General features: G+C 47.9%; 1 protein-coding gene across 2 annotated transcripts in view; it reads right to left on the reverse strand.

The window, feature by feature from the left end:
• Positions 1-2,744: 2,744 nt before the first annotated feature.
• Positions 2,745-25,486, reverse strand: part of LOC127582047 (rab-like protein 6) — a 79,777-nt gene continuing 57,035 nt past the window's right edge. Inside the window, exons 11-15 of one of the 2 annotated variants that reach the window (XM_052037004.1) lie at positions 19,964-20,140; positions 13,859-14,216; positions 13,053-13,230; positions 8,142-8,191; positions 2,745-6,329 (exon numbers count right to left, since the gene is read on the reverse strand). In XM_052037004.1, coding sequence (XP_051892964.1) covers positions 6,078-6,329; positions 8,142-8,191; positions 13,053-13,230; positions 13,859-14,216; positions 19,964-20,140 — 1,015 coding nt within the window. In that variant the 3' untranslated portion in view covers positions 2,745-6,077. Of the gene's footprint in view, positions 6,330-8,132; positions 8,192-13,052; positions 13,231-13,858; positions 14,217-19,963; positions 20,141-25,486 lie in introns of both variants that reach the window. The other variant, XM_052037003.1, reaches the window with a different exon arrangement.

Raw genomic sequence — 25,486 nt, forward strand, 5'->3', positions numbered from 1 at the left:
CCCCGGGGAACAAGCCGCCCCACCGGTGCCGGTACTGGAGGCGAGGGGCCGGGGAGCCTTCACCCCCGGACAGCGGGGGGACACCGGGGGGGGGGGGGGGCGGCCGGTCACTATAGAGGTCGATCCTCCGCCTGACATCAGATGCTCCAGCCCAGAGCCGCCGGGTCTCCTCCTGTCCCTCAGGAAGCTGCCGCCCACCTCCCCGGGGGTCGCTGACAGCCCCACGGCGGCGACCACTCGCCCGGCTCCCCAAGCCCACGGACGGACGGGACCGGCGGGAGGTGGTCAGCGGGGGCACCTTCTGTCGTTGTGGAAACGCTGAGCAATGATCAGCACATCTGGCTGTGAACCTGGGGCATCTCGTTCAATGGTCAGGACCCGGGCTCAGCGGCCGAGCGTGTCCACGGCAGAGACCGGAGACCGGTGGGTACGGCGTCGGTATAGTGGTGGTACTGAGGTCAAAGACCAGCCGGGACCCCGCAGAACGGCAGAGCAGGGACAGGCGACCGGCCCGTGAAGCCGAGGGTGTTCGGGGGTCGGGGCCGGGACCTCAGGGGTCGTTTCTTGCATTAAAGTAAATGCAGTCTGACCACCAGATCTTCCCCACACCCTCCTTGCTCACTTCAATCTCTATATTGGCTTCTTTCTCACCTGCCACACTACTACCTTGGGTCCCTCCCATCTACCAGAATAGTTCAAACTCTCCCAAGTAGCTCAAGCAAGTCTGCTCGCCAGGATATCGGTTCCCCCTCCAGTTCAGACGCAACCCTCATGTACAGGTCACCTCTGCTCCAGAAGAGATCCCAATGTCCAAGAACCTGAATCCCTCCCTCCTGCACGAGATCCTCAGCCACACACATTTGCCTGATCCTCCTACTCCACCCCTCACTACCACGTGGCACTGGGAGTAATCCAGAGATATCAATCCTTGAGGTTCTGCTTCGTAACCTTCTGCCTAACTCCCTATATTCATCCTCATCCCTTTCTCTACCTGCTCAGTTCCCTCAGCAATACCCCGAGGCTTCCAACAACCACAGTGATCCTTCCTGCTCAGTGGGACTCAATCCAGCGCAGAGCGTTCCCTCCCGGCTTCTGTGACAACTCTTCCTTGAGCACAGAAGCCACCTCCGGGCCAAGTTCCAAGGAGCCAACCCCCACGACAGACAGCTCCATCCTCATCAAGGAGCTGTCTGTTGGAGGGAAGGATTAACTAGACAGCTGCAGAAAGAGCCAAGGAACCAACACCAATGTCAGACTGGGCTGTTGTTGGACAATGATCAATGGAAATGGACAGGAGACAGCCAAGAAACTAGTTATTGTGAAAGATTTTGTATTCATTTTGCAATTCAAAGGGCAATGCAGCCAGTGTGAACTGCCACTGATGTTGTGGTCTCTGCCTGGGATTCCACTATCAAGTCTCTCTCAATGTCCAATAATCCCATTCCTCTCAGGAATTTGATGGATCCATTACCCAGGACCGCAGGAACTTGCCGCAGATGGCTGCTCCTGGTCAGTTGCTTCTTCCCTAAATGAGGAAATGTCTCCCAACTTAAAGAACGCCAACACTGTGACAGGCATTCCCAATTGTGGGAAGCCTGTTCTCATACCCTCCTGAATTGTCCCTTCCCCGGGTCAAGAATCCCACTGTGGCTTCAGCCTATCTTGCCGTGAAGCTGACACATGGTCTAGGTTTGGTCATCCATGGACACCCACATTCAGTGACCGTCTCCTTCCTTTACAACCCATCAGAGCCAGGCACATTCACCACCCAACCTGGGCCATTTCTTCTACATATCAGGCCATCAACCTGATTCTGGTCATGATTGAATTGGGACTGGGTGTCAGATGGACTGTGCGCTGATGACTATACTCACATCTGTAATCCCCTGATGACAAACATGATGATGCTGGAGGAACTCAGCAGGCCAGGCAGCATCCACGGAGAAAAGTAGGCGGTCAATGTTTCGGGTCAGGACCCTTCTTCAGGAGTTCCTCCAGCATCATCGAGTTTTTCATCTAGGTTCCAGCATCTGCAGTCCTTTGTTTCTCTGTAATCCCCTCTCCACCCATCCCCAAGTATTTCTCACCGCCTGGATCTTGGATGGTTCCACCAATCCTCTCTCAGTGGATATAAGCCTAGCCTGTCTGACCTTCCTCATAAAACCATTCCAGGTACTGGTCCAGTAAACCTCCTCTGAACTCTTCCAACGCATTAACATCGGCACAAAGTTCCCACCCACCGCCCCATGAACTGCAGTTACTCTATCCCCCACCATGGGTCCTCTGAATCTGCCAGATTCTCCATGTACAGTGGGCACGTAGAGGTGTCAGCCACCACTGAAAAATTGCATAGAACAGTACAGCACAGGAACAGGCCCTTCGTCCCACAATGGCTGTACAGAATTAAACTAAACCTCTTCTGCCTGCACATGGTCCATATCCCTCCATCCCGGCATATTCATGTGTCAAAGTCTCTCAAATGCCACTATCATATCTGCTTCCACCACTACCTCTGGCAGCCTATTCCAGGCACCCACCACTCTCTGTGTAAAATAAAACTTTCCCCCTCTAACCTAAATGCATGTCCTCTGTGACTTGACATTTCTACCCTGGGGAAAAGATTCTGACTGTCTACCCTATCTGTGCCTCTCATCATTTTATAAGTTCAAGGATGCCAGGGGATGTCCTACAGAATATCAATAAAAACAACCAAACACCAACAAAATACTCATCAGGCCAGTCTGTTAAGCAAGAAAATATGTTTTTTTGTCTTTAATGCAGAAACATAATCGAAGATGTTTACATACAGGGTGCAGAGGAAGGCGCCAAACTCTCTCAGCCCTCTTGTGACAGGCCACACTCTCTGAGATGCCAGCCAGTAGGAGGGGCTTTGATGATGTAATTCTCTATGCTGGTGAGCGCTCCAATTGCTTTCAGTATCCATGCCTCTCCACAGGAATGGTTGCCCACTAATTAGCAACATTAATCACCAGCCCCATTGGAAAACAGGCACCTGATCCACGAACAATGAAGACACCAAAGTCTGCAACATCAGAACACTCCAATCTGCCCAGCCACTTGAGGGACTTCCCCACACTATGGTTTCTAAGCAAAGTCAGAAAATGCTGGAAACGCTCAACATGTCAGGCAGCATCTGTGAAGAAAGAAGCAGAATGAACATTTCAGGTTGATGACCCTTCTGGCTTCGAGAAGTCTCTTGGACCTGGAACATAAACTCTGCTTCTCTTTCCACAGATGCTGCCTGACCTGCTGAGCATTTCTGGCATTCTCTGGTTTTGTTTCAGATTTCCAGCATCTGTTCATGTTTTAATGTTGATTTGCAGGACAAGGGCTTCACTGGCTGGGCTGGCACTGCCCGTCCCTGTTCCTTGAACAAAGCCGGCGTGACTGGGTCTGAAGTGGCACACTGAGCAGACCCGGCAAGGTTGGCAGATTCCCTTCCCCGAGGGACGTCAGTGAACCAGAGGAAATAATTTACCTGCATCTGCAGCAAGTGGTTTTCACAGACTAAGAGGTTTCAATTAGTGGGAGGGCCACTAATCAGAGTTCATTAATTTAGGGTAATTGGAAGAGCAGCCAGAGGTGAGAAGCAAGCTGTGACCCTCTGGAACACTGTCCGTGCAGTGTGGGAACCCACTGCGTAAGGGAACTGGACAGACAGGACCACCTGCACTTCACAGGCCGCAAGTACAATCCGATGTTAGGTTCCAACTCCACTCCGTCAGCTCCCCCATCCATCCTGTTCAACAGTCTGGCTCTGCTGTGCACTGACTGGAAATGGGTTAACACTGCTCCCGACACCCCACCCTCCAGGTAGCCTGGTCAAGGCCACTCCATGGAAGCTGGGTGGGAGTCCACTCTCTTCAGCGAGCCCCACTGAGCTGCATCCCTTCTATTGCCTTTCTAAAACGTCAACGGCAAATGGGCCAGACAAGTTATACGTGGATACTACACCTTAGCAGAGCACAGGTACAGCTCTAAGAAAGGGTCCTGCAGAAGGGCAAACCTGCCTGCACACTTCAGCTCAGAGTGCACACAACGTGTGGAGGTGACTTATCCCAAAAGGAGGACAGGGCAGCTCGAGGTGCTGTCAGGTACAGCACAGGTGCTTTAATGATGTGTCACATAGTCCCCACTGCCTGCTCATGGGTGGGGGAAGTGAACAGACACAGGTGAGGGGACGGTGAGGCAGAGCAGGAGCGGATGAACTCTCAGTCCTTAGTGGTTAGCAGTTTTGCTTCACTGCTCCAGTGATGCAGGTTCACTCCTGACCTCGTGTGCCGTGTGAAGCTTGCACCTTCTCCCTGTGACCAAGTGGGGTTCCCCGGGTGCTCCAGTTTCCTCCCACATCCTGAAGACCTACAGGTTGGTAGGTCAACTGGCTGCTGTAAATTGCCCCTGGTGTGTAGGTAGTGGAAGGAGAATTGGTTAATTGGTTGGGGGGGGGGGGGGGCAGTTGATGGTGATGCAAGAGGAAAATTGGGATTGGTGTAAATAGCTGCTTGGAAGGTAGGTGCAGACTTGGTGGGCTGAAGGGCCTGTTCCTGAGCTGTGACCCCACATCTCCAGTGAGAGAGCGAGCGTGGAAATGTTTCACCAGTGCAATGTGTCACGAAAGACAGATCCAACGCAGACTGTAGTGCAAGAGTCACCGGACAGTTTGGGAAACACAAACTAAAATCTGAACAGGCCAGTGTAGTAACTGAAGAGAGCGGGGAGCTTCTCCACCCGGGTTATGCCATGAGAGGGAAGCTCTGGAACTGCAGAATGTGGGATACAAGTTCTCCCTGGAGAGGAACAACAGGGCGGAACGGCACAGGCACAGTTCACCTGTACATTCGGCACCTGCCTCACAGTAACTACCCTCCCGCTGCATGAAACTCTTTGCCGACATCACCCTGGGGCTACGATTCCTGCCCAAAGCACCCCATTCACATGGGCTCCCTCAGTGCTGCTCCTGTAATCCGGGACAGTAACACACAAAGGACTCATGTTAGATTGGGGAATTAATTAGTTTTACACTCTGGTAGTTACCTTGATGGTTATAAAAGCTCTGCACCCAACAATTAGATACTAATCATTCCATTTTTATTTGAAGCTGCCTTAATTACACTGATTTTAATCAATTCTGTGGAAATGGAAGTCAGGACCACACACTGGGACCCCTGTGAAACAGGCTTTAATTACCTCACAGGGCTACACTCATTCCCACCCTTGCCAACCCTAACATACCCGTTGTCTGAGTGAGTGGGGAAGAGGCCGTGAATGAATGCCACAGTCATCGACAGCTCAGCAGTTTGAAGAGCCAAGGGCAGGTTGGAATATCCAAACTCTTTAGTGGTTCAGGGTTCACGGATCCAGTCACTCCAACGGGAAAAGAAAGGTTAACGAGTGGGGGAAGGGAGGAGACACTTCTGTTTTTAAAAGGAGTCTTTAAGTCACAAGACTCCCAAACTGCCTGAGTTTACTGCAGGTTTTTAAAGGCACAGGGCCAAGTCCCGAGGCAGAGCGTTGGTTCTGTGCTGTAGCACTGGTGACAGGATGGGAGGGAGGGGGTGCTGAGCCATTCTTACCTGGGTACAGCCTGTAAGCGAGCACAGAGCAGGAGTGATGGGTTTGTCTGCAGTCAGAAGACAATCCAAAACCCGATGGTAGAAATGCAACAAATTCTGCTGAAGATGAGCTTTACTAAAGGCTAAAATCACCAGTTTCAACTTCAAGGAATCCACCCATCTCCTTGAGAAACACGACTAAAGTTAAGCTGCCCCAAGGACTTGTTTAAACTCAAAGGCAGCTGGCTGAAGCTGCCAGATCAGACCAGACACATGACACCCCGATTCACCTTGCATTGATACACGTTCAACACATCCTTCCCGGCACTGGGGAATACTTACAGAGACCCGTGATGGAGGTTGAGTGGACCAAGGAGTGCTTGGGACAAACAGCTTCTGCCACAAAGCCAGGGCACATGCTTTGCACCAGTGTTAGAGAGAGACTTAAAGTGTGGAATGAACAGGGTTGTAACACCAAGACAAACACCAGTACCGATGACCAGTCTATAGCTCCTCGTAGTCTCCTGCTCCCCTGCTCCTCACGTGACTGTCGCCACTGCCAATCAGAAACTTCTCCAAATCGTCCACGTCCGCGTCCACATCCGCTTTGTTCTTGGCTGCCTTCTTCCTCTTCTTTTTCTTCTCCTTCTCCCCCTCGGCTGTTACCTCTCTCTCCTTTTTCTGCCTCTCCTCTGTTGCTTCCTTCTCTTTACTTCTCTTCGGTTTGTGTCTCTTTTTTTCCATTTTCTCATCGTCCTGAAAAAGCAGAGCATGAACTGGTGCTCGGAGCTGCAGCCCCTCCGGTGGGGAAATGGGGAAAGCTGCTGGAATAGCTTCTGCATTTTCAGTAATTCTAATCCAGCCTTTTATTGCTGCCTTTCCCACATTATAACATTTTATCCCCTCAATGCACTTGTGTCTGGAGTGATGTCTGAGTGGCATGCAAACAGAAGTTCTTCACCTTACCTTGGTGCACATAACATTAATAAATTACCAACATTAGCTAAACTTCAAAAATACTTCAGTAAATGGCAATTGACAAAGTGAAGACACTTCATCGTGAGTGAATCTTTTCAGGATGCCCCGAGGATGTGGAGGTGCCACAGAAATGCATGCATTAAAAAAAATGCAACAAAGAAACAGCAACATTAGATCGCAGGTGAAACTGTGGGCATGATATTAACATGAAGATTCTTATGTTCAGAGGGAGAAACAAAACTACTGGAATCTTTTATAACTATCAAAAATGTTTGTGCAGTGTTGTAGCTTTCAGCATCAGAACAATGTGAATGGCTTGTTTAACCCATTAAACGCTCTGACCCAGGGACCTGGTGCCACAGAACTGAGGAAACCAGCAATAATTAACCATGGTAGCCCATGAAGTGGATCAGAAAGGCCTCTGGTTTTAGTGAACTGACTCTTCCCAGATCCCTCCAACAAGGGCCGGCATTCCTACAGTATCTGGATATACCAGAAGGCTACACAGTCAAAAAGGTGTCTTTCATTAGTCGAGGAACTGAGTTCCAGAGTCAGGAAGCTATGCTGCAGCTTTATAAAACTTTAGTTAGGCCGCATCTGGAGTATTGCATTCAGTTCTGGTCGTCCCATTACAGGAAGGAGGCTTTGGAGAGGGTGCAGAAGAGGTTCACCAGGACGCTGCCTGGATTAGAGGGCATGTGCTATGAGGAGAGGTTGGACAAACTTGGGTTGTTCTCTCTGGAGCAGCGGAAGCTGAGGGGAGACCTGATCCAGGTTTACATGATTATGAGAGGCATGGCTAGACAGTATATTTTTCCCCAGAGTTGAAATGTCTAATACCAGAGGGCATGCATTTAAGGTGATGGGGGCAAGTTCAAAGGAGATGTGTGGGTCAAGTTTTTTTTTTAAACACAGAGAGCGGTGCGTGCCTGGAATGTGCTGCCAGGGGTGGTGGTGGAGGCAGATATGATAGGGGCATTCAAGGAGCTCTTAGATAGGCACATGAATGTGCAGGAAATGGTAGGATATGGACATTGTGTAGGCAGAAGGCATTAGTTTAGTTGGGCATTTTATCACTAATGTAATTGGTTCGGCCCAACATTGTGGGCCGAAGGGCCTGTTCTTGTGCTGTCCTGTTCGATGTACCTTTGAAGTGTAGTCCAATTTGTCATGTGGGGAAGGCAGCTATTTGCAGTCAGCAAGATGCCACACACAGCACTGGGATAAAGATCACACCATCAGTCTGAAGCAGCATTGGGTGCGGGACAATTATCAGCTGCCACATTCAGAGACCTGCCCTGCTTCCCTCTATAGTGTCACAGGGTCAGTTAAGTTCACCTGAACAGGCAGACAGGCCCTGCTTCAATAACACAACCTAACAACGGCACTCCCTCAGCAGGGCGATGGATTGTCAGGTTAAGGCCTGTGGAGGGTGACTTTAATCTGTGACCCTTCTGCCTCAATGTGATCACTTTTTCCTTCCTCCCCGCCCAACTCAACAGCTAGTCGGTACTTTCGGGGTGCCTGCTTCCAGAACATGCAGTGGTGTGAGGATTATTCATTACTATGGAAAAAAAGTACCTCTCTCACTTTTTTCTTCTTTTTCTTTTTGTCTTTCGAGGAAGTCTTGCTCGTTTTTTCTGTCAAGAAAATCAAAGACAATTTCAGTCAGCCGTGAGCTGGTAATGTGTAATCCAGGTTACACTTACCAATAGGAGCAAAGGTACCTGGCCAGGGGAATGAGTGTCCAGCACGTTAAGTTAGTAAGAAGGTAGAACACATCACTGAAACAACACTGAAAGCCGCCACATCACAAATATATTTGACATTCTTGATAAAAGTACTTAAAATTCAAATAGTTTTCCACCTTCTTCCTTTAAACCTGTGAATTCTGATCTTAACCCCATGCCTACAGTTCCAGTTAGTATATTTCAGCCAGATCCCATCCCCGCCCCTCCCCCTGGACCATTTCAGCCCAAGGAAGGACACTTCCTGGCCCTGGGAGACTTGAGGACAGACTCCCAGCCCCTGGTCTACATGGTTCAATTCCCACAACCCCTCCAACTCAACACTGTTAATGAGGCATGAGAGAGTCAACCTGATCTGTGACTGCCCAGGGGTGCAGGAGAGTGGGCAGGGTGGGGGTGGTTACCTGCTGGTTAAAATGCTGTTCTATAATACTACAAGTTTAATAAGTCAACAACGAGTTACATTGCTCAAACGACAGCCTGGAGACGTGAGAAATTTCAGGCATGTCAAGTGATGGTGGAAGAGTTTTGGAAGTCCTGCCATTGGAAACTCTGGAAATCACCACAACCTGCTCTTAAACTTCGGATCCTCTTTAAAAGTTGTTATTTACCGAGTGTTCTTGGCATCAGCAATGGGCTATTTTTACATAAGAGCCAAGGGTATACCTGCTGCTCATGAGGTTGGCCAGTCATTGGATGCTGGACTTGAGAGATCTACGGGAGGTTATTGGTTTAGTTCTATATAGGGCAATAGACAATCTAAACCCCAACCCCAGTGTGATGATGTCAGGAGGAGTGAGATGGAAGTAAGGTGCGCAAGATACAGTAACTCCACACGCTACCACTCTCAATGCGTGATGGGCACCTCAGTCAGAGGATGCCATCTCCTTGCCAGAGGCAGGGTTGGGGTTAGGATGAGGGCACAGTGGGCTCACTATAGTGCGGTGGCTGAGTGAACTGTTGCCAGTGGGAGCCTTGGATAAAGCAGCCTCTGAGTCACCTCCTGTATTCCTGATCAGTAACGGTACAATAAGCTGTGCGCTCTCTGCCTCTGGCTGCTCAGACATTAACTTCCCTTCCGGTCTCCTCACTCTCCCTCCAAGATGCTAGTTGCTGGGATCCAATCCAACACTTCTCATTGACCCCTCACTCCCACCAATCACTGTCAACTGCATTCCTGACCCATCCTGCAACTTATTGGGCTGTCCCTCAACAAGACAATCAGAAGTAGAGACACAGCTCTCGTCTGATTTACTCTGCTTCACACTGGGTAAGATGTCGATCACCAGCAATTCTTGAAAATCAAAAACACTGCAGATGCTGGAAATCTGAATTAAAAACAAAGTGCTAGAAACACTCAGCAGGTCAGGCAGCACCTGCGGAACCACAAACAGGAGTTAGTGCTTTGGGTTGAAGACCCTGCCTTAGGGCTGGGAAGGAGAGCAGGACAGAAGAAAGCCGCAGGGAGGATGGGATAAGGGAATGTCTCAGATAGGGTGAGGGCAGGGTTGCCCTGGGGACAAGCTGTAGATAGGGGCCAGTTAGACTGTGGTCCTTGAAGCCATGAAATGAAGGCAGAGAGTGACGACACAGACAAGGGAATGCAGAGCTGTGGGACATGCCCAGCAGGTTAGTGGAGGGAGGAAATCTGAGACCCGATGGAGAATACAAGTTACCCAAAACTGTTGAGTCCGAGGCTGCAACATGCCCAGACTGAAAGTGAGGTGCCGTTCCTCAGACTTATGTTGGGCTCATTACAACAGTGGGGGAGCCCACAGACAGACTGGTCAGAGTGGGATTGGAGAATTAAAGTAGCAAACAATCTGCTGGAGGAACTCAGCGGGTCGAGCAGCATCTGTGGGGGAGAAGGAATTGTTGACGTTTTGGGTCAAAACAGTGTCCCCTGATGCAGGGTTTCGACCTGAAACATTGAAAATTCCTTTTCTCCTACAGATGCTGCTCAACTCTGAGTTCCTCCAGCAGATTGTTTGTTACTCCAGATTCCAGCATCTCCATCTCTTGTCTCTCTGGAGCATTAAAGTGGCAGACAACTAGAAGCTCAGGGTCACTCCTGTGGAATGAACATAGGTGCTCTGCAGAGCAATCACCCAATCTGTGTTTGGTTTCTCCAGTGAAGGGGAGACGAGACCGTGAACACTGAATGCAGGCCATGAGATCGGAAGACGAGCAAGTGAATCGCTGCTTCACCTGGAAGGAGTGTCTGGGTCCCTGGGTGTGGGAAGGGAAGAGGTGAACGGGCTGGTGTTGCACTATGACTGCATGGCAAAGTATTGCTTTTAGTATATTATTGTCACTTGTACAGAGGTACAGTGAGAAGCTTGTCTTACAAACCGATCGTACAGGTCAATTCATCACACTGTGCAGTAATGCAGTCAAAGCCATGACGAGCCTCAGTCGAACAATAGTGAGGCAGATGTGCTTTTATGACAATCCAGCAGCCTCAGGCTACCATTATTGAAAGTCAAAGCAGAGTGGTTGGAGGAGGCAGAAGAGTGGAGCCAGGGAGTCACAAAGGGAATGATCCTGTTGAAATACTGAAAAAGAGGAGGGGAAAGATGTGTCTGGTGGTGGAATTTTGTTGCAATGGCTGACATTGAAAAGGATGATTGTTGAATGTGGAAACTGGTGGGGAAGGTGAGGACCAAGGGAATTCCATCTTGTTCTATTCAAGAGGGGAAGGAAGCAGAAGTGCGGGAAATAGACGAGATGCAATCAAGGACTCTGTCAATCTTGGTACAGGAGAAACCACAGTTCAGGAAGACATCTCAGAGGCACCTCTATGGAAAGTCGAAGAGCGTAGACTAGCGACAAACATCCACGAAAGGCTTACAACCTCCCACAGCTACCTCAGCTATTTGTGCCATCCTGCCTCCTGTACAGACTCCTTTCCATTCTCCATTTCTCTGTCACATTTGCTCCAACGTTGAGACTTTCCATACAGATGCCTCTGAGATCCCTTCTTCCTGAACCATGCATAGCTAACAAAGCCCTTGCCTACACCTCATCCATTTCCCACACTTCTGCTCTCACCTGCTCCTCCAGGACATGGCAAGGATGGAACTCCCTGGTATAAAAACAGAAAGTGCTGGAAACACTCAGCAGGTCAGGCAGCGTCTGTGGGAAGAGAAACAGTTAAGATTTCAGGTCAGAGATCCTCCTTCAGTATTTTCTGTTTTTATTTCAGATTTCCAGCATCTGCAATTATTTTTGATTTACTTTGAGTTCCCAGTCCTCCCAGTAGAGCCCACCAGCATTCAGAGGGCAGATTTCCTCAGCCGAACAATAGTGAGGCAGATGTGTTTTTAAGACAATCCAGTGGTCTCAGGCTACCATTATTGAAAGTAGCTTTAATTCCAGACTTATCCAAATCCAAGTAAGTTGCTTTCTGTTCACATGTTGAAGACCATGATGAGAAGGGAGGATTTGGTTTCCTTGTGTCATTATTTAAGACCACCTGCGAAATCCATTACCAAGCCTTTCCCAGGCTGTACCTACACCACATCACTCTGACTGTGACAAACGTTCATGGTCTTTGACTTCCACACACATTCATTAAAATAAATTATTAAAAGTTGAAAACATAATAAATCAAAGACCTGTACATGTAAATTAAAAACATTTAAACTAATTTAATTAAATCAGATTAGAGCTCTCCTCATCTTTCTCCCCATAGCCAGTTTCCTCCATGCATTTCAATGGACCCACCCTGGGAGCTGGAAACCCGTTGAGGCTCCACTGGACTGCACTAGGGGAGGGCCGGCAGACAGCAGGAGTCCCAGAGCCTGCGCTCCACTCTGTGGAAAGCCGTGCCCAGGAATTTCCCATTCTCGGCTTATCTGCCAGCAGACCTGTGTGGATCTCAGCAGAAGATTGGGGCCAATGATGCACTCTGTGAAAACCCAGATAATTCAGATATTATGTTCCATCCACAGGATCGCAATAAAACTAGGACGCACTGGTTTGCTGGAAATCTATTTGTTGTTCCTATTGCTACAGCTATTTTAACCGTCATGGGACTTGCTGTGCTACACTGAGCAAGAGTAGTTATTCATAGAGTTATACAGCATGGAAACAGGCACTTCGGCCCAACTCATCCATGCTGACCAAGATGCCCATCTACAGCAGCCCCATTTGCCTCAGTTTGGCCCATAACACCCTAAACCTTTCCTGTCCATGTACCTGTCCAAGTGCCTTTTAGCTACTTATTGAGCTGAAATTGAATGCAATGAATCGGAGCAGAGGTTGCGAGATGAGTGCTGAACCCCCCTCATCAACAGTCTTCTCTTCTATAATGAACAGCCGGCAAGAGGAAGGAAACACATTTCAGGCAACAGGGAACAACTGGACACTGGAAGTGCCTGTGGGCAGCAGCTTTCTGCCTGAAGGAGCCAGGAGCCACAGTGATTTTCAGAGTCTGTGTGTTCCAGGCATGTTCACACCAGAGAAACAAATAACCTCAGCACACTCACTCCCCAAATTCTCCTTAAAAAATATATGGTCTTTACACAGTTACGCTGAGAATACAAGCAGGTGACGCCTGTAGCATTACAGAAGGTGGTCTGGAAAACAGTAGGAAGAATATAACCGTGTTATTGTAGGATAGTGCCCTGCAACAAGTTAACACTGCAACCTTGAGAGAGGCATTTATCCAAGCCTTGGTACCAGAATAAACCCAGTGTTAGCTCCCTCATTAAATCCAGAATAGTTTCCGTGCACAACCTCTCGCCATCACCTTCATCGGTGCTCTCTGGGGCTGCGGGGCTTTTGCTGTTGATGCCTAGGCCGAAGATGTCCATGTCATTGGTCCCCTTCACGATCCGTGCCGGGGCTTTCACTGGCACGGTGGGCTTTGCCAAGCTGACGTCATCGTCGGAGAGCTCAGAGCTGTCCTCTCGCACAGGGAACTCCTCCTGCAGAAAGGCAGCACCAGGCAACAGTCAATGGGTGAGGATCAGGACCACAGAAAGAAAACAGGCAATGCACGGAGCCAGCAGCCAGCTCCACAGGAGGAGTCACCCAGGGCTCTCACCTCCAGTCACAAAGTCGTGAGGTCCAGTCCCATCCCACAGACTCCACAATAAATCCCAGGTGGGACTTGAGTGTTGCACTGAGAAGGAATGTCACTACCACAGGCCTCATTCAACCGGTATGTTAAACTGAGGGATGGATTGGCCTCTCAGAAGGGGAGGGGGGAACCAAAAAGAACCCACAGGTTTATTTCAGAAAGAGCAGGCGAGTTCACCTTGAATTTGGGGGCCTATATTCAGCCCCAATCACGTGTGCAATCTCCCGGACCCACCCTCCGACACACTGGATCTCTCCCCCCCCCGGGCCTGCCCTCCGATGCACTGGAACACCATTCAGCACTCGACTGGTATTCTCACTCCAACCAGCCCTGGGAGTAACTGGTGCAGAAACTGGGGGAATACCCTCACTGCTGACTCTGCCTGAAACTGAGGCCACTCTATCCCATTGCACCATTCCCCTCACACTGATCACTCCAACATCAAAGAAGTCTCAGCAAATCCAGAAACCTACAAGTTTTGGTCTTCTGTCAGAATCGTCACTCTCGAAGTCAGGGTCGTCCAACACAAAGGACAGCAACTGCTTGGCGATCGGCCCTTCGGGGTCACTCTCAGATGACTCTTTGCCTTCTTGCGCTTTAGCTTTGCTCTGGTCTTTGCCTTCGGTCCTGTGGAGCGGAGCTGCCACTGGGGCTAGTGGAGTTGCCAGAGAAGGCATGGGGGTCAGGAGGGTGTTAGCAGGCTGGCCAAAGGTCATGTGTCTGTTGCTAGGTTGCTCTGGTTGGATGGGAACAGAAGAGCTGATGCCAGGACTGTGTTCGGTGGTTTTGGCTGGGAATCCGTCTTGGGATTTCAACACATTTTTGGAAGGCCTGTAAAGGAAGGAGAAAGTAATGAATATAAAGAATACTCCTGCTTTAGACTGCTCAATCTTAGCACTTGCTCCCAATACTTTCACTGCACCTGTGCATATGACAATAAACTTTGACTAATTCAGGCCACTGGAGAAGAAATTCAGGTAGGAGGGCCTGTGATCAGCTAATTTCTACATTTTTAACAGAGATTTGATTTTTTTTGCATCTGCTACTCATCTCTGAGAGAGGGAGAAGCAACTGTCATCTTTGGAGATCCACTCTTGATGCATCTGTAAAGTGGAAACTACAATGTGTGTGAGATTCACAAGGGCAAGTTCACAGGGCTACAGGTAGATGGTGGTCACCTTGGCTGGTAATTCAGAGATGCAATTATGACTCAGAGTCAAGTTCAAATTCCACCATACATGGAAAAGTTAAAATACTACTTTGTAGCGGCTGCTACCGCGATGTGAAAACAGACACTAGTCGATGGGTTTCAGAACAAGAACTGGTTTATTTTCCCACCTTGCGCGGGCCTTTTAAGAGAGACTGTTCCCGCCCACCAAAAACGGAAGTGACGTATACGCTACGTCATCAAACTTTTCCCGTGCGCGGGTCCTCCCTGTCGCTCGGGGAAGACGAAGGCCCAACACCATCTTGGGCCTCGCCGCTCCGACAACACGTGACCTGACCACCGAGCCGGTTCACTTGCTCGGACGGTGAGTCGCTACAACTTTAACAAATCTGTTGATTAACGAAAACTAGCATTAATAATGGTGACCATGACACCATCAGATTGTTAAAGGAAGTTTTCAGATGACACAATGGAAGCAGTGTTGATGGAAGGATTCGATTATATGGAGATTATTAACAGATTAAGTGAATGGACAGAACTATAGGAGATAGATTTCAGTGTAAGCAAAGAACGAACATGAGAACTGAGGTCCATCAATAAGACCATGGCTGATCTTTAACATGGATGCTCTGTTCCTGCACTAACCCCATATTACCTGATCCTTTACGGTCCAGGAATCTACTGCTCTTCGCCTTGTGAACTCAGTGGCCAAGTCTCCACCACCTTCTTGGACAGAGGATTCCAAAGATTCACTACCATCTTGGTTAAGAAATCTCTCCTTGGCCAGAATAGTCAAAGATCCCTCCCACCCTGGACATTCTCCCTTCTCCCCTCTCCCATCGGGCAGAAGATACAAAAGCCTGGAAGCACGTACCACCAGGCTCAAGGACAGCTTCTATCCTGCTGTTATAAGACTACTGAACAGTCCCTTTGTACAACATATACTCTTGACCTCACAATCTACCTTGGTATTGGTTTATTATTGTCACTTGTACTGAGGTACAGTGAAAAACTTGTCTTGCTTACTGTTTGTACAGATCAATTCATTACACAGTGCAGACACATTGAGTTAGTACAGAGTGCATTGAGGTAGTACAGGTAAAAACAATAACAGTACAAAGTGTCACAGCTACAGAGAAAGTGCATTGCAGGTAGACAATAAGGTGCAAGGTCACAACAAGGTAGATTGTGAAGTCAAGAGTCCATCTCATTGTATAAGGGAACTATTCAATAGTCTTATCACAGTGGGATAGAAGCTGTCCTTGAACTCGATGGTATGTGCCCTCAGACTCCAGTATCTTCTGCCTGATGGGAGAGGAGAGAAGAGAGAGTGACCCGGGTGCGTAGAGTCTTTGGTTATGCTGGCTGCTTCACCAAGGCGGCAAGAGGTATAGACGGAGTTCATGGAGGGGAGGCTGGTTTCCGTGACGCGCTGGGCTGTGTCCACAACTCTCTGCAGTTTCTTGCGGTCCTGGGCAGAGCAGTTGCCATACCAAGCCGTGATGCATCCAGATAGGATGCTTTCAATGGTGCATCGATAAAAGTTGGTGAGTGTCAAAGGGGACATACCAAATTTCTTTAGCCTCCCGAGGAAGTAGAGGCACTGGTGAGCTTTCTTGGCCGTGGCATCTACGTGGTTGGACCAGGACAGGCTATTGGTGATGTTCACACCTAGGAACTCGAAGCTCTAAACCCTCTCGACCTCAGCACCGTTGATGTAGACAGGTGCATGTACACTACCCCATTTCCTGAGGATTCCTTACCTTGTTATGGCCTTGCACCTTATTGTCTGCCTGCACTTTCTCTGTAACTGTAACACTTCATTCTGCATTCTGTTATTGTTTTCCCTTGAACTACCTCAATGTACTGATGTGAAGAAGTGATCCATCTGGATGACATGCAAATCGAAGTTTTTCACAGTACCTCAGTACATGTGACAATAATAAACTAACTTAAAAATATCTGCTTTTCCATTTCTTCTACCTTAGTGGATGACCTCACATTTTACCACATGATATTCCATCTGTCTTGCCCTCACCCTTTCACCTACCCTAAAGCCTCCTCACAGCACACACAGGCACCCAGTGTTCCTTATCAACAAACTTACATACATTACACTTGGTTCCTTCATTCAAATCATTGTTATAGTTCATAAAAAGCTGGGGCCCCAGCACAGATTCTTGCATCGCCTGACTGCTTACACCCTCCCAACCCAAAATAAAATCTGTTTATTCCCACTCAGTTTTTTTGTTAACAAATCCTTCATTCATGCCAGTACATTATCCTTAATCCCACTGCTCCAATTTCATGTAATAACTTCTGCTGGCACCTTCTCGAAGGCCTGTAGGTTCAAATACACAACAACCACTGGTTCCCACTCATCTATTCTCAAAACACCCCAACAGATTTGTCAACCATGATTTCCCTTTCATAAATCCAACATGACTCTGTCGAATCATTTTCCAGGTGCATTGGACCCACTTCTTTAATGATGGATTCCAGCTATTTCCATACTTCTGATGTCAGGCCAACTGGTCAGTAGTTAACTGTTTACTGTACCTCTATTCTTGAATAATGGAGTTATATTTCTCACCTTCTGATCTGTGGGAACTGTTTTAGAACCTATGGAACTTTGGAAGATGACAACCACTACATCTATTCTCCTCATCACCACCCCCTTTAAAACCTTGCTCACAGAACATCAGGTCCTGGGGATTTATCGGCTTTTAGTTGTTAATTTTTCTAATACTTTTTTTTAAACTAAAGTTTACTTCACTCAGTCCTCATCACTTGAGACTTGCTGCTCTCCAATTCATGGACAGATGGACATCCAAATTAACAGCAGGAATAGGCCATTCAGCCCCTCAAGCCTGCTCTGCCAGTTAGATCAGGGATGATCCAACTGTAACTTCAACTCCACATTTCCATCTACCCTCTCTCTGAAGTTATCAAGAATCTATCTACCTCTGCCTTAAAAATACAAAGACTGCTTTCACTACCCTTTAAGGAAATATTCCAAAGAATCATGGCTCTCAGAGAAAAATTTCACCTCACCTGTCTTAAATATGTGGAGCCTTAGCTTTAAATAATGATTGTTAGTTCTAAGTTCTCCCACAACAAGCAATATCCTCTCCACAGCCGCCCTGCCAAAACCCATCAGGGTCTTGTAGACTTTCAAGTCCCCTCACTCTTGTAAACTCCAGCAGATACAAGGCTAGCCTGTCCAATCTTTTCTTATAAGATAATATCCACATTCCACCTAAAGGCCTGTAGATATTCTTAGAACCATTTCCAATGCATTAACATCCTTAAAATAAGGAAACCAAAACTGTACACAGTACCCCAGAGGTGGTCTCTTCACTGCCCACTGTAATTGAAACACAATCACTTTCCTTCTGCATACAATTCCCTTGCCATAAATAATTTCAGCTTTCCTAATTACCTGAAGTACCTGTACACTAGCCTTTTGTGAATTATGCACTTGGACACCCAGATCCCTCTAAATCTCAGACATGAAACATATAGGAGGACATGGATGGAATTTAAAGCAAAGGAAAAGGGAGTAATACATTCTGGTGGGAAAACTGAGAAGAAACAATATTAAGTGGAAAATCAAAATCAAAGATGCTGGAAAGCTGAAGTAAAAACAGGAAGCACAGGAAACATTCAGCAGATCAGGCAGCATTTTGTGGAGAGAGATATTTAATGCTTCAGGTCAATGACCTTTTATCAGAATTAAGTGGTGCATTTACTATAGCTGAACAGGGGATTGAATTTTGACATTCAGCCATAAACATATTGGACGGCAGAACAGCACAAAAGGTTGAATGGCCCCCTTCTGCTGCTATTTTCTATGCTTCTATTTGTAAAGAGAACGCAGGAGCCAAGGGACTGGAAATTTGGAGGTGTTAGGTTGAGAAGACAGTTACAAATAGCATTGGCTGTATCAATCCAGGAAGAAATTCCTCCCACATTCCAAAGACGTACGGGTTAGGAAGTTGTGGGCGTGCTACGTTGGCGCCAGAAGCGTGGCGACACATGCGGCTGCCCCCAGAACACTCTACACAAAAGATGTATTTCACTGTGTGTTTCGATGTATATGTGACTAACAAAGAAACCTTATCTTATGACCTGCCCCTCACCCACACCCTCCTCCCTCTGGTCCCCCACCTCCTTCCCTTTATTCCATGGTCCCCTGTCCTCTCCTATCAGATTCCATCTTGTTCAACCTTTTGCCTCTTCCACCTCTCACCTCCCAGCTTCTCACATCACTCCCACATCCCCCCCTCCCCCACCCATATACCAATCCCCCTCGCCTGGATTCATCTATCACCTGTCAGTTTGTGCTCCTCCCCCTCCCCCCACCCTTTTATTCTGGCTTCTGCCCTCTTTCTTTCTAGTCCAGATGAAGGGTCTCAGCCCAAAATATTGACTGTTCATTTCCCTCCGTAGATGCTGCCTGACCCGCTGAGTTCCTCCAGAGTTTTCTGTGCATTGCTCCAGATTTCCAACATTTGCAATCCCTTGTGCCTCCACTGTGAAATCTCTTTGGGCTCTTTCACCAGCTTGCCTGTGTTTCCCTCCTAAAATGTCACTGTTTACGGCAGGAATTTCATGACCCTGAGATGCAGAGGGATCTGGGTTTCCTAGTGCATGTTTGCAAAGGCTAGAACGTACGTCCTGCAAGCAATCAGGGAAGCTAGCAGAATTCCAGCATTTATTGTTAGTGGAAGTTGTACTTCAGTATGTATGGCATTGGTGAGACCACATCTGGAATATTGTGTAGTGTTGATCTCCTTATTTAAGGAAAGGTGTTAATATGCTGGAAGCAGTTCAGCAAACATTTAGTGGACTAATACCAGGATGGACAGATTCTTATGAGGAAAGACTAGGTTTGTACCTGTTGAAGTTTAGAAGAGTGCTTAAATTAACTGTCTTATCTAAGATCCTGAGGGGTCTTCATAATATGGATGCAGTGAGGATGTCTCTTCTTGTGGCAGAATCTAGAACTTGGGGCAATTAAAAGGGATCGCCCATTCAAGACAAAGGTGAAGCAAAACTATTGTCTTTGGAGCTCTCTTCCTCAAAGCACAGGTGGGAACAGAATTGTTGAATATTTTTAAGGTGAGTAGATAGATACTCAACAAGGGAGGTGTGTGAAAGGCTACTGCGGGTAGACAAGGCGGCAGAGGTGAGGTTACAATCAGATCAACATAGTTTTATTAAATGACAGTACAGGCTTGAGTGGCTGAGTGGAGTACTCCTGCCCCAGATTCGTCAGGTATGCAGGTCTGGAAATTATGTGCTACACACCCAGGTCCTGTTGTCTATGTATGTCAAGACCAGTGGCTCCCACATTGCTCCTGGGCCAGCACCATTATACATTTCCCTCCAATCACGAAGCACTGACCTTTTTGGTGGATCCAGACTCCTGGTGACTTTTGCATTCTCATCTTCATCACTGGACAGGGTTATATCTTTACTGGGAACCTGCGACTTCACGCTGGGCTTCTGCAGCATCTGGTCATCAAGATCCAAATCGTCCTGGAAACCGGCGACCATGGGATTGCCCTGCCTCTCTCCGTCACTGCAGCAGAGAAAGACAAGCAGCTGTCAGTGGATAGTACAGCTGTTCTACCACCTGTGTTACTAAATGCCAGCATCTGTGTTCCCCAGCACTCTGCACGTGGCCACACCCTCCACCCAGTGGCCTCAGCTGGCCTTGTGCTCATCACTCAGTGCATCGCTGCCTGTGGCCTCCCACAGCTCTGTCCCATCACCTCTGCACCCGGTGCAAAGGCCACCACGTTTGTCTCCCCGAACACTGACCCTGTATCCCCTGTACATCCAACCATCTACCGATCTCTGCCGTGAACACACTCAGAAAACGAGCCTCCCCAGCAGCCCTGCCTGGGCCGTGAGTTCCGCAGATTCACCAGCCTCTGGGCGAAGGCATTTCTTATCCCTCTCCTGGCTGACTGATGCTTTTGACACAATTCATCTGTCAGGCCCTGTAGAATTTTTTTTAAAACACTTTAAACAAGATGCTCCGGCACTTTAACAAGATGCTCCAGATGTGCTGATAATTGTTCAACATTTACAGAATCAAAACCTGTGTTAGCACAAGATGGCAACGGGTTCATTTTGCTCTCACTGCCACTTCCTTCCTGTCATTTTTTTTCCTTTTTAAGTGTGTTTCCAGTTGCCCTTTGAAAGTTATCACTGGATCAGCTTCCATCCCCGTCAGACAATGCACTCTAGATCGTCATATGCATACCACACAAGGGTTGGGCTGTTAACAGCAGAGCAGAGGTTAACAGCATTTCATCTAATGCAGGGACCTTCCTGAGGCAGGCCTGTCAGTCAGTCCAGGCACTTCGGGGGTCATCCACACCCCACCCCCACAGGGCGGGGTAAACACTGCACTGCACCTGTACGCTACACGGCAGCCTCAAAAACATTCCGCCCCCATCCACGGTGGATCCCACTCCCCAAGTACAGAAGGCAACTCTGATGCTGGCAACCATCTTCAGCTGCCAGTGCTGTCTCGGCTCAGCCTACACCACAGACTAGGGTTTCAGTGTGTCCACAGACCTCTGACGGCAAAAACACAAAAGCTCACAGGGTTACTCGCAGCAAGGCTAACTGTATGGGAAAGGTGGCTGTCAAGGAATGGGACCCTCCAACGGTGAGTTGTAGGGGGAAGAGGGGCCAACGACCTGCGATGGGGCACGTTGTTCCCAACACGGAGGAAGAGACCTTGGCTGCGAGAGGTACTTGGGAAAGGGTGGGGAGGGGATTACAGCGATGTGAGAGCAGTCCTCAGCACACAGGACGTTGGTGACCCCGGTGTGAGTTACCACAGCTCTGGAGTGAAGATTTCATATCGTCTTATGACACTGGAGCTCACTATGTAACCCAATTAATCTATGCTTGCACTCGGAGAAATCTCATCAATCCCATTCCTCCACTTATTTCCCTGTAACATATTCTCTCTCACATGCCCATCAAATCCATCCCGATTCTCCTTCCACCCACCTTCACGAAGGGCAATTTTCTGTGGCCAATTAATCTAACAGCCAGCACGTAGGTGGGCTGTGGGAGGAAACCAAACTGCAGTCCCAGTTCCAGAGTGGTCAGAATCAGGAACATGGCCAGATATTACAAAAATAACTGGGGCAATGACAAGAAAGTGCTTTCAATGATTCGATGACTGGGTGGTGTGAATGTTGCTCTCCATTTATCAGCTCATGCCTGAATGTTACCTAGCTGGGACTGTATGCAGGCGTGGGCTGCTTCATTCGCTGAAGAGTTGTGAATGGAAGTGAACATCTCCATTTCTGACCTTCTGATGGAATGAGAGTCAATGATGAAGCAGCTCGAGATGGTTGGGCCCAGGACGTTGCCCTGTGAAGCTCCTGCAGATTGGGCTGGGATGAATGACCTTCTACAAATTCGCCGACACCGCTGTTGTTGGACGTATCACAGGTGGGGATGAGTCAGCGTACAGGAGCGAGGTAGGACACCTGGTTGAGCAGTGCCGCAACAACAACCTCTCGCTCAACGTCAGTAAAACTACAGAGCTGATTGTTGACTTCAGGAAGGGGAAGGAAGGTGAACATGTGCCAGTCTACAGTGGGGAGATCGGCGGTGGAGAGAGTCAGCAGCTTTAAATTCCTGGGCGTTAACATATCGGATGACCTGTCCTGGGCCCAGCACATAGACGCATTCATAAGGAAGGTGTGCCAGTGTCTTTACTTTCTTAGGAGGTTAAGGAGGTTCAGCTTGTCACAGAACACTAACAAACTTCTACAGATGCACTGTTGAAGGTATCCTGACTGGGTGCATCATGGTCTGGTACAGCAATTCGAATGCACAGGAACATAAGCTACAGAGAGTCATGGACTCAGCCCAATACATCACGGGCACATCCCTCCCCACCATTAGTAGTATCTACATGAGGCGCTGCCTCAAGAAGGCAACATTGATTAAAGATCCCCACCATCCAGGCCATGCCATCTTCTTGCAGCTACCATCGGGCAGGAGGTACAGAGGTCTGAAGTTCCACACCATCAGGTTCAGGAACAGCTACTTCCCTTAGAACATTCAGTTGTTGAACCAACCGGCACAACCCTAATCACTACAGTTTAGCAACACTATGACCACTTTGCACTAAAATGGACTTTATTTTTGTTCTAATTGAGTTCTTTGTAAAAACTGTGTACAGTTTGTGCTTAATTTGTGTTTCTCTTGTGAATGCTGCTTATATGATGCTACATGTCTGTGATGCTGCTGCAAGTTTTTCATTGCACCTGTGCACACGTCCTTGTGCAGATGATGATAAACTTGACTTTGACCTCCCAAACCATGCAATTTTTGACCCAGACGACTTCAGTAGAATCGTTTTGATGCAGGTTGCAGTAAGCCAGCCTATTGAGTCTTACCTGACTCCTGGGGGAGTTTTTACATACATATTCAATGTTGTTGTGCCAAACCTTTAAACCTGTGTCCTGGGTAGCATTTCCTAGTCCTCTGGAGCTCTGCTCATTCTAGGGAGCACTGGAAGAACACAACCAGCTTTTCTGCAACCTTCACTCTAATCTCCCACAGCAATCCAAGTTGCAACCAATCCACATCAGGGGGTGTGTTCACTGAAGGCATAGCCAGCCTCTCTCCTGCCTCCTCTTTGTCAAATTTGACCTACCCATTATTTCTACTACCTCCCCATATGCTGAGATTCTGACAGCATTCTCTTCCTTGGCAAAGAATGAAGTGGAGTACTCAGCTCGTATTCCAGCACTGTTCTCTGCCTCTGTGCTCAGATAACCTTCATTATCCCTAATCAGCCCCACTACCCTCTATCTTTCACTGAATCAGAAAATTTCTAGCTCATATTTGTGCTGGTCGAGAAAGAATTCCCAAGCGTAATTCCCAATTCCCAGCACTGGGTCTGTAACCTCACAGCTAGAGCTCTTCAGCAACACCTCCCAGTACCGTTTGTGTGTATAATCCTCCATCCTCTCAGGCAGTGAGTTACAGAGCTCAATGTGCTCTGGGTGAAGAATCCTCACCACCCCTTAATCCTTCCACTAATACATTCAAGCTCCCTCAACCCCTTTGTTACGGGAAATCCTTCCTATTTACTCTATCCAGAGCCTCCAGTTTTATACACCTCAATATATATTGGGAAGGGGTTAGAGCAAAGGAAAAGGGGAGGAAATTCTGAAATGTGTTCTCAAGAACCTCCTTGACTGCAATCCAATAGGCAGATGTTGCTGGATTTGGTGCCAATGAATGACATAGGCACACAGGTGGGGAGCACTCGGGTAAGAATGAGCATTATCAAAAGCCTCAGATAGTAATGAAGAATGGCAACAATTCATCTAAAATACAATTTCTAAATTGGCAGAGGGCTGACTTCAATGGGATGCAAGAGGTAAAATGGAACCAAAGATTGAAAGGAAAAACCACAATAGAACGATGGGTGATCCTTAAAGAGATGCTTCAGGTATGGGCTGGGTACATTCCCACATGAGGGAAAGGTAGGGGGAACCAAAGCCTGGGTTCCTTGGATGATGAAAGAGACAGAGAACATGATGAAACAAGAAAAGGTTATACAATGCAAATCAGATGAATTCTTCAAGGGATACATGGAGAAGTGAAGACAAAACGAGATTGGCAAGGATAGGAGGACAGAATGCAGTTAATGTAAAAAGGGAACCCAAAATCTTCCAACAGGGTGGAGGGTGGCGGGTAGGGGTTGTGCCCAAGGGTCAGCACTAGGACCACTGCTTCTTTTGATTTGTATAAATGACTTGGATATTGAATTACAGACTGAAGTTTCAAACTTTGATGATACCAAATTTAAGGGTGAGGATGATACCAATGACTACAACATGGTGAAACTGCAGCACAATACAGGGAAGTGTGAGGTGATGCCAATATTGTCTTCTGCCAAAGTGCGATGGCACAGTCGTAAAGAGTGTGTGGGAACAGACAGACCTTGTGCTCACCTGCATAGGAAGTGACAGAACGTACCAAAGGGCTACATAATGAGAGGCAGAGGTATCGAGTACAAATCAGGGAAATTACGTGGAACGTTTACGAAGCCCTGGTTAGGCCACAACACTTGTCGTCACTACATTTTGGGAAGGACGTGAAGGTCCTTGAGAGGGTGTGGAGATTTACTGAAGTGTTCCAGGAATGAGGTATGTTAGCCGTGAGGTTAGGTTGGAAAAGTTGAGGTTGTTTGCTTTGAAGGAAAGGAGGCAGAGTAGAGATATGACAGATGTACACGAACATGACAGGTTCAGATAAACAAAGAAATGCCATTCCCATTAGCTGGTGGTAAAAGGGCTATGAGACCTATTTTTAGGCTTTCAGGTGGAATTTAAGGAAGGACTTGTTACACAGGTGAGGACCTGGAAGACAATCCTGAGGGCGAAGGAAGAGGCAATGATGAATGATTTGGCTATCATTTGAGGGGAGTAAGTTCGCAGGACCACAAGGATAGAATGTGGAATTGACAGGATGCTCCACAGAGCTGGCTTGGATTTGACAGTCTCCTGCTGTGCTGTTTGGACTTTGATGACTTCATTCACAACCAGATGTGGTAGGTCTGCTGAAATTTGTTGCAATCTGTTAAATCAGGGATTGCTTAGTGATGTTCTCTGAATGTTGATTTTGCTTTTTGGCATAAACACAGACCTGGCTGCAGTTTCCCCAAGTTGGATCCTCAATTATAGGTACACATGGTGCTCCCAGCATGCCCTTCTGCACTCCACATTGACCCTCAGTTGGTCTCCTGGCTTGGTAAGTAATGGATATCCCAAGTCATGAGGTCACAGCCTGTTGTGGTATAGAACCACTGTTAGTAGATCACGAACTCGGTGATGGGCCCTGTATTCTACCTGCTGGTCTACGTCAGAAGGAA

Source organism: Pristis pectinata, chromosome 23 (assembly GCF_009764475.1).
Source record: "Pristis pectinata isolate sPriPec2 chromosome 23, sPriPec2.1.pri, whole genome shotgun sequence".
NCBI lineage: Eukaryota > Metazoa > Chordata > Chondrichthyes > Rhinopristiformes > Pristidae > Pristis > Pristis pectinata.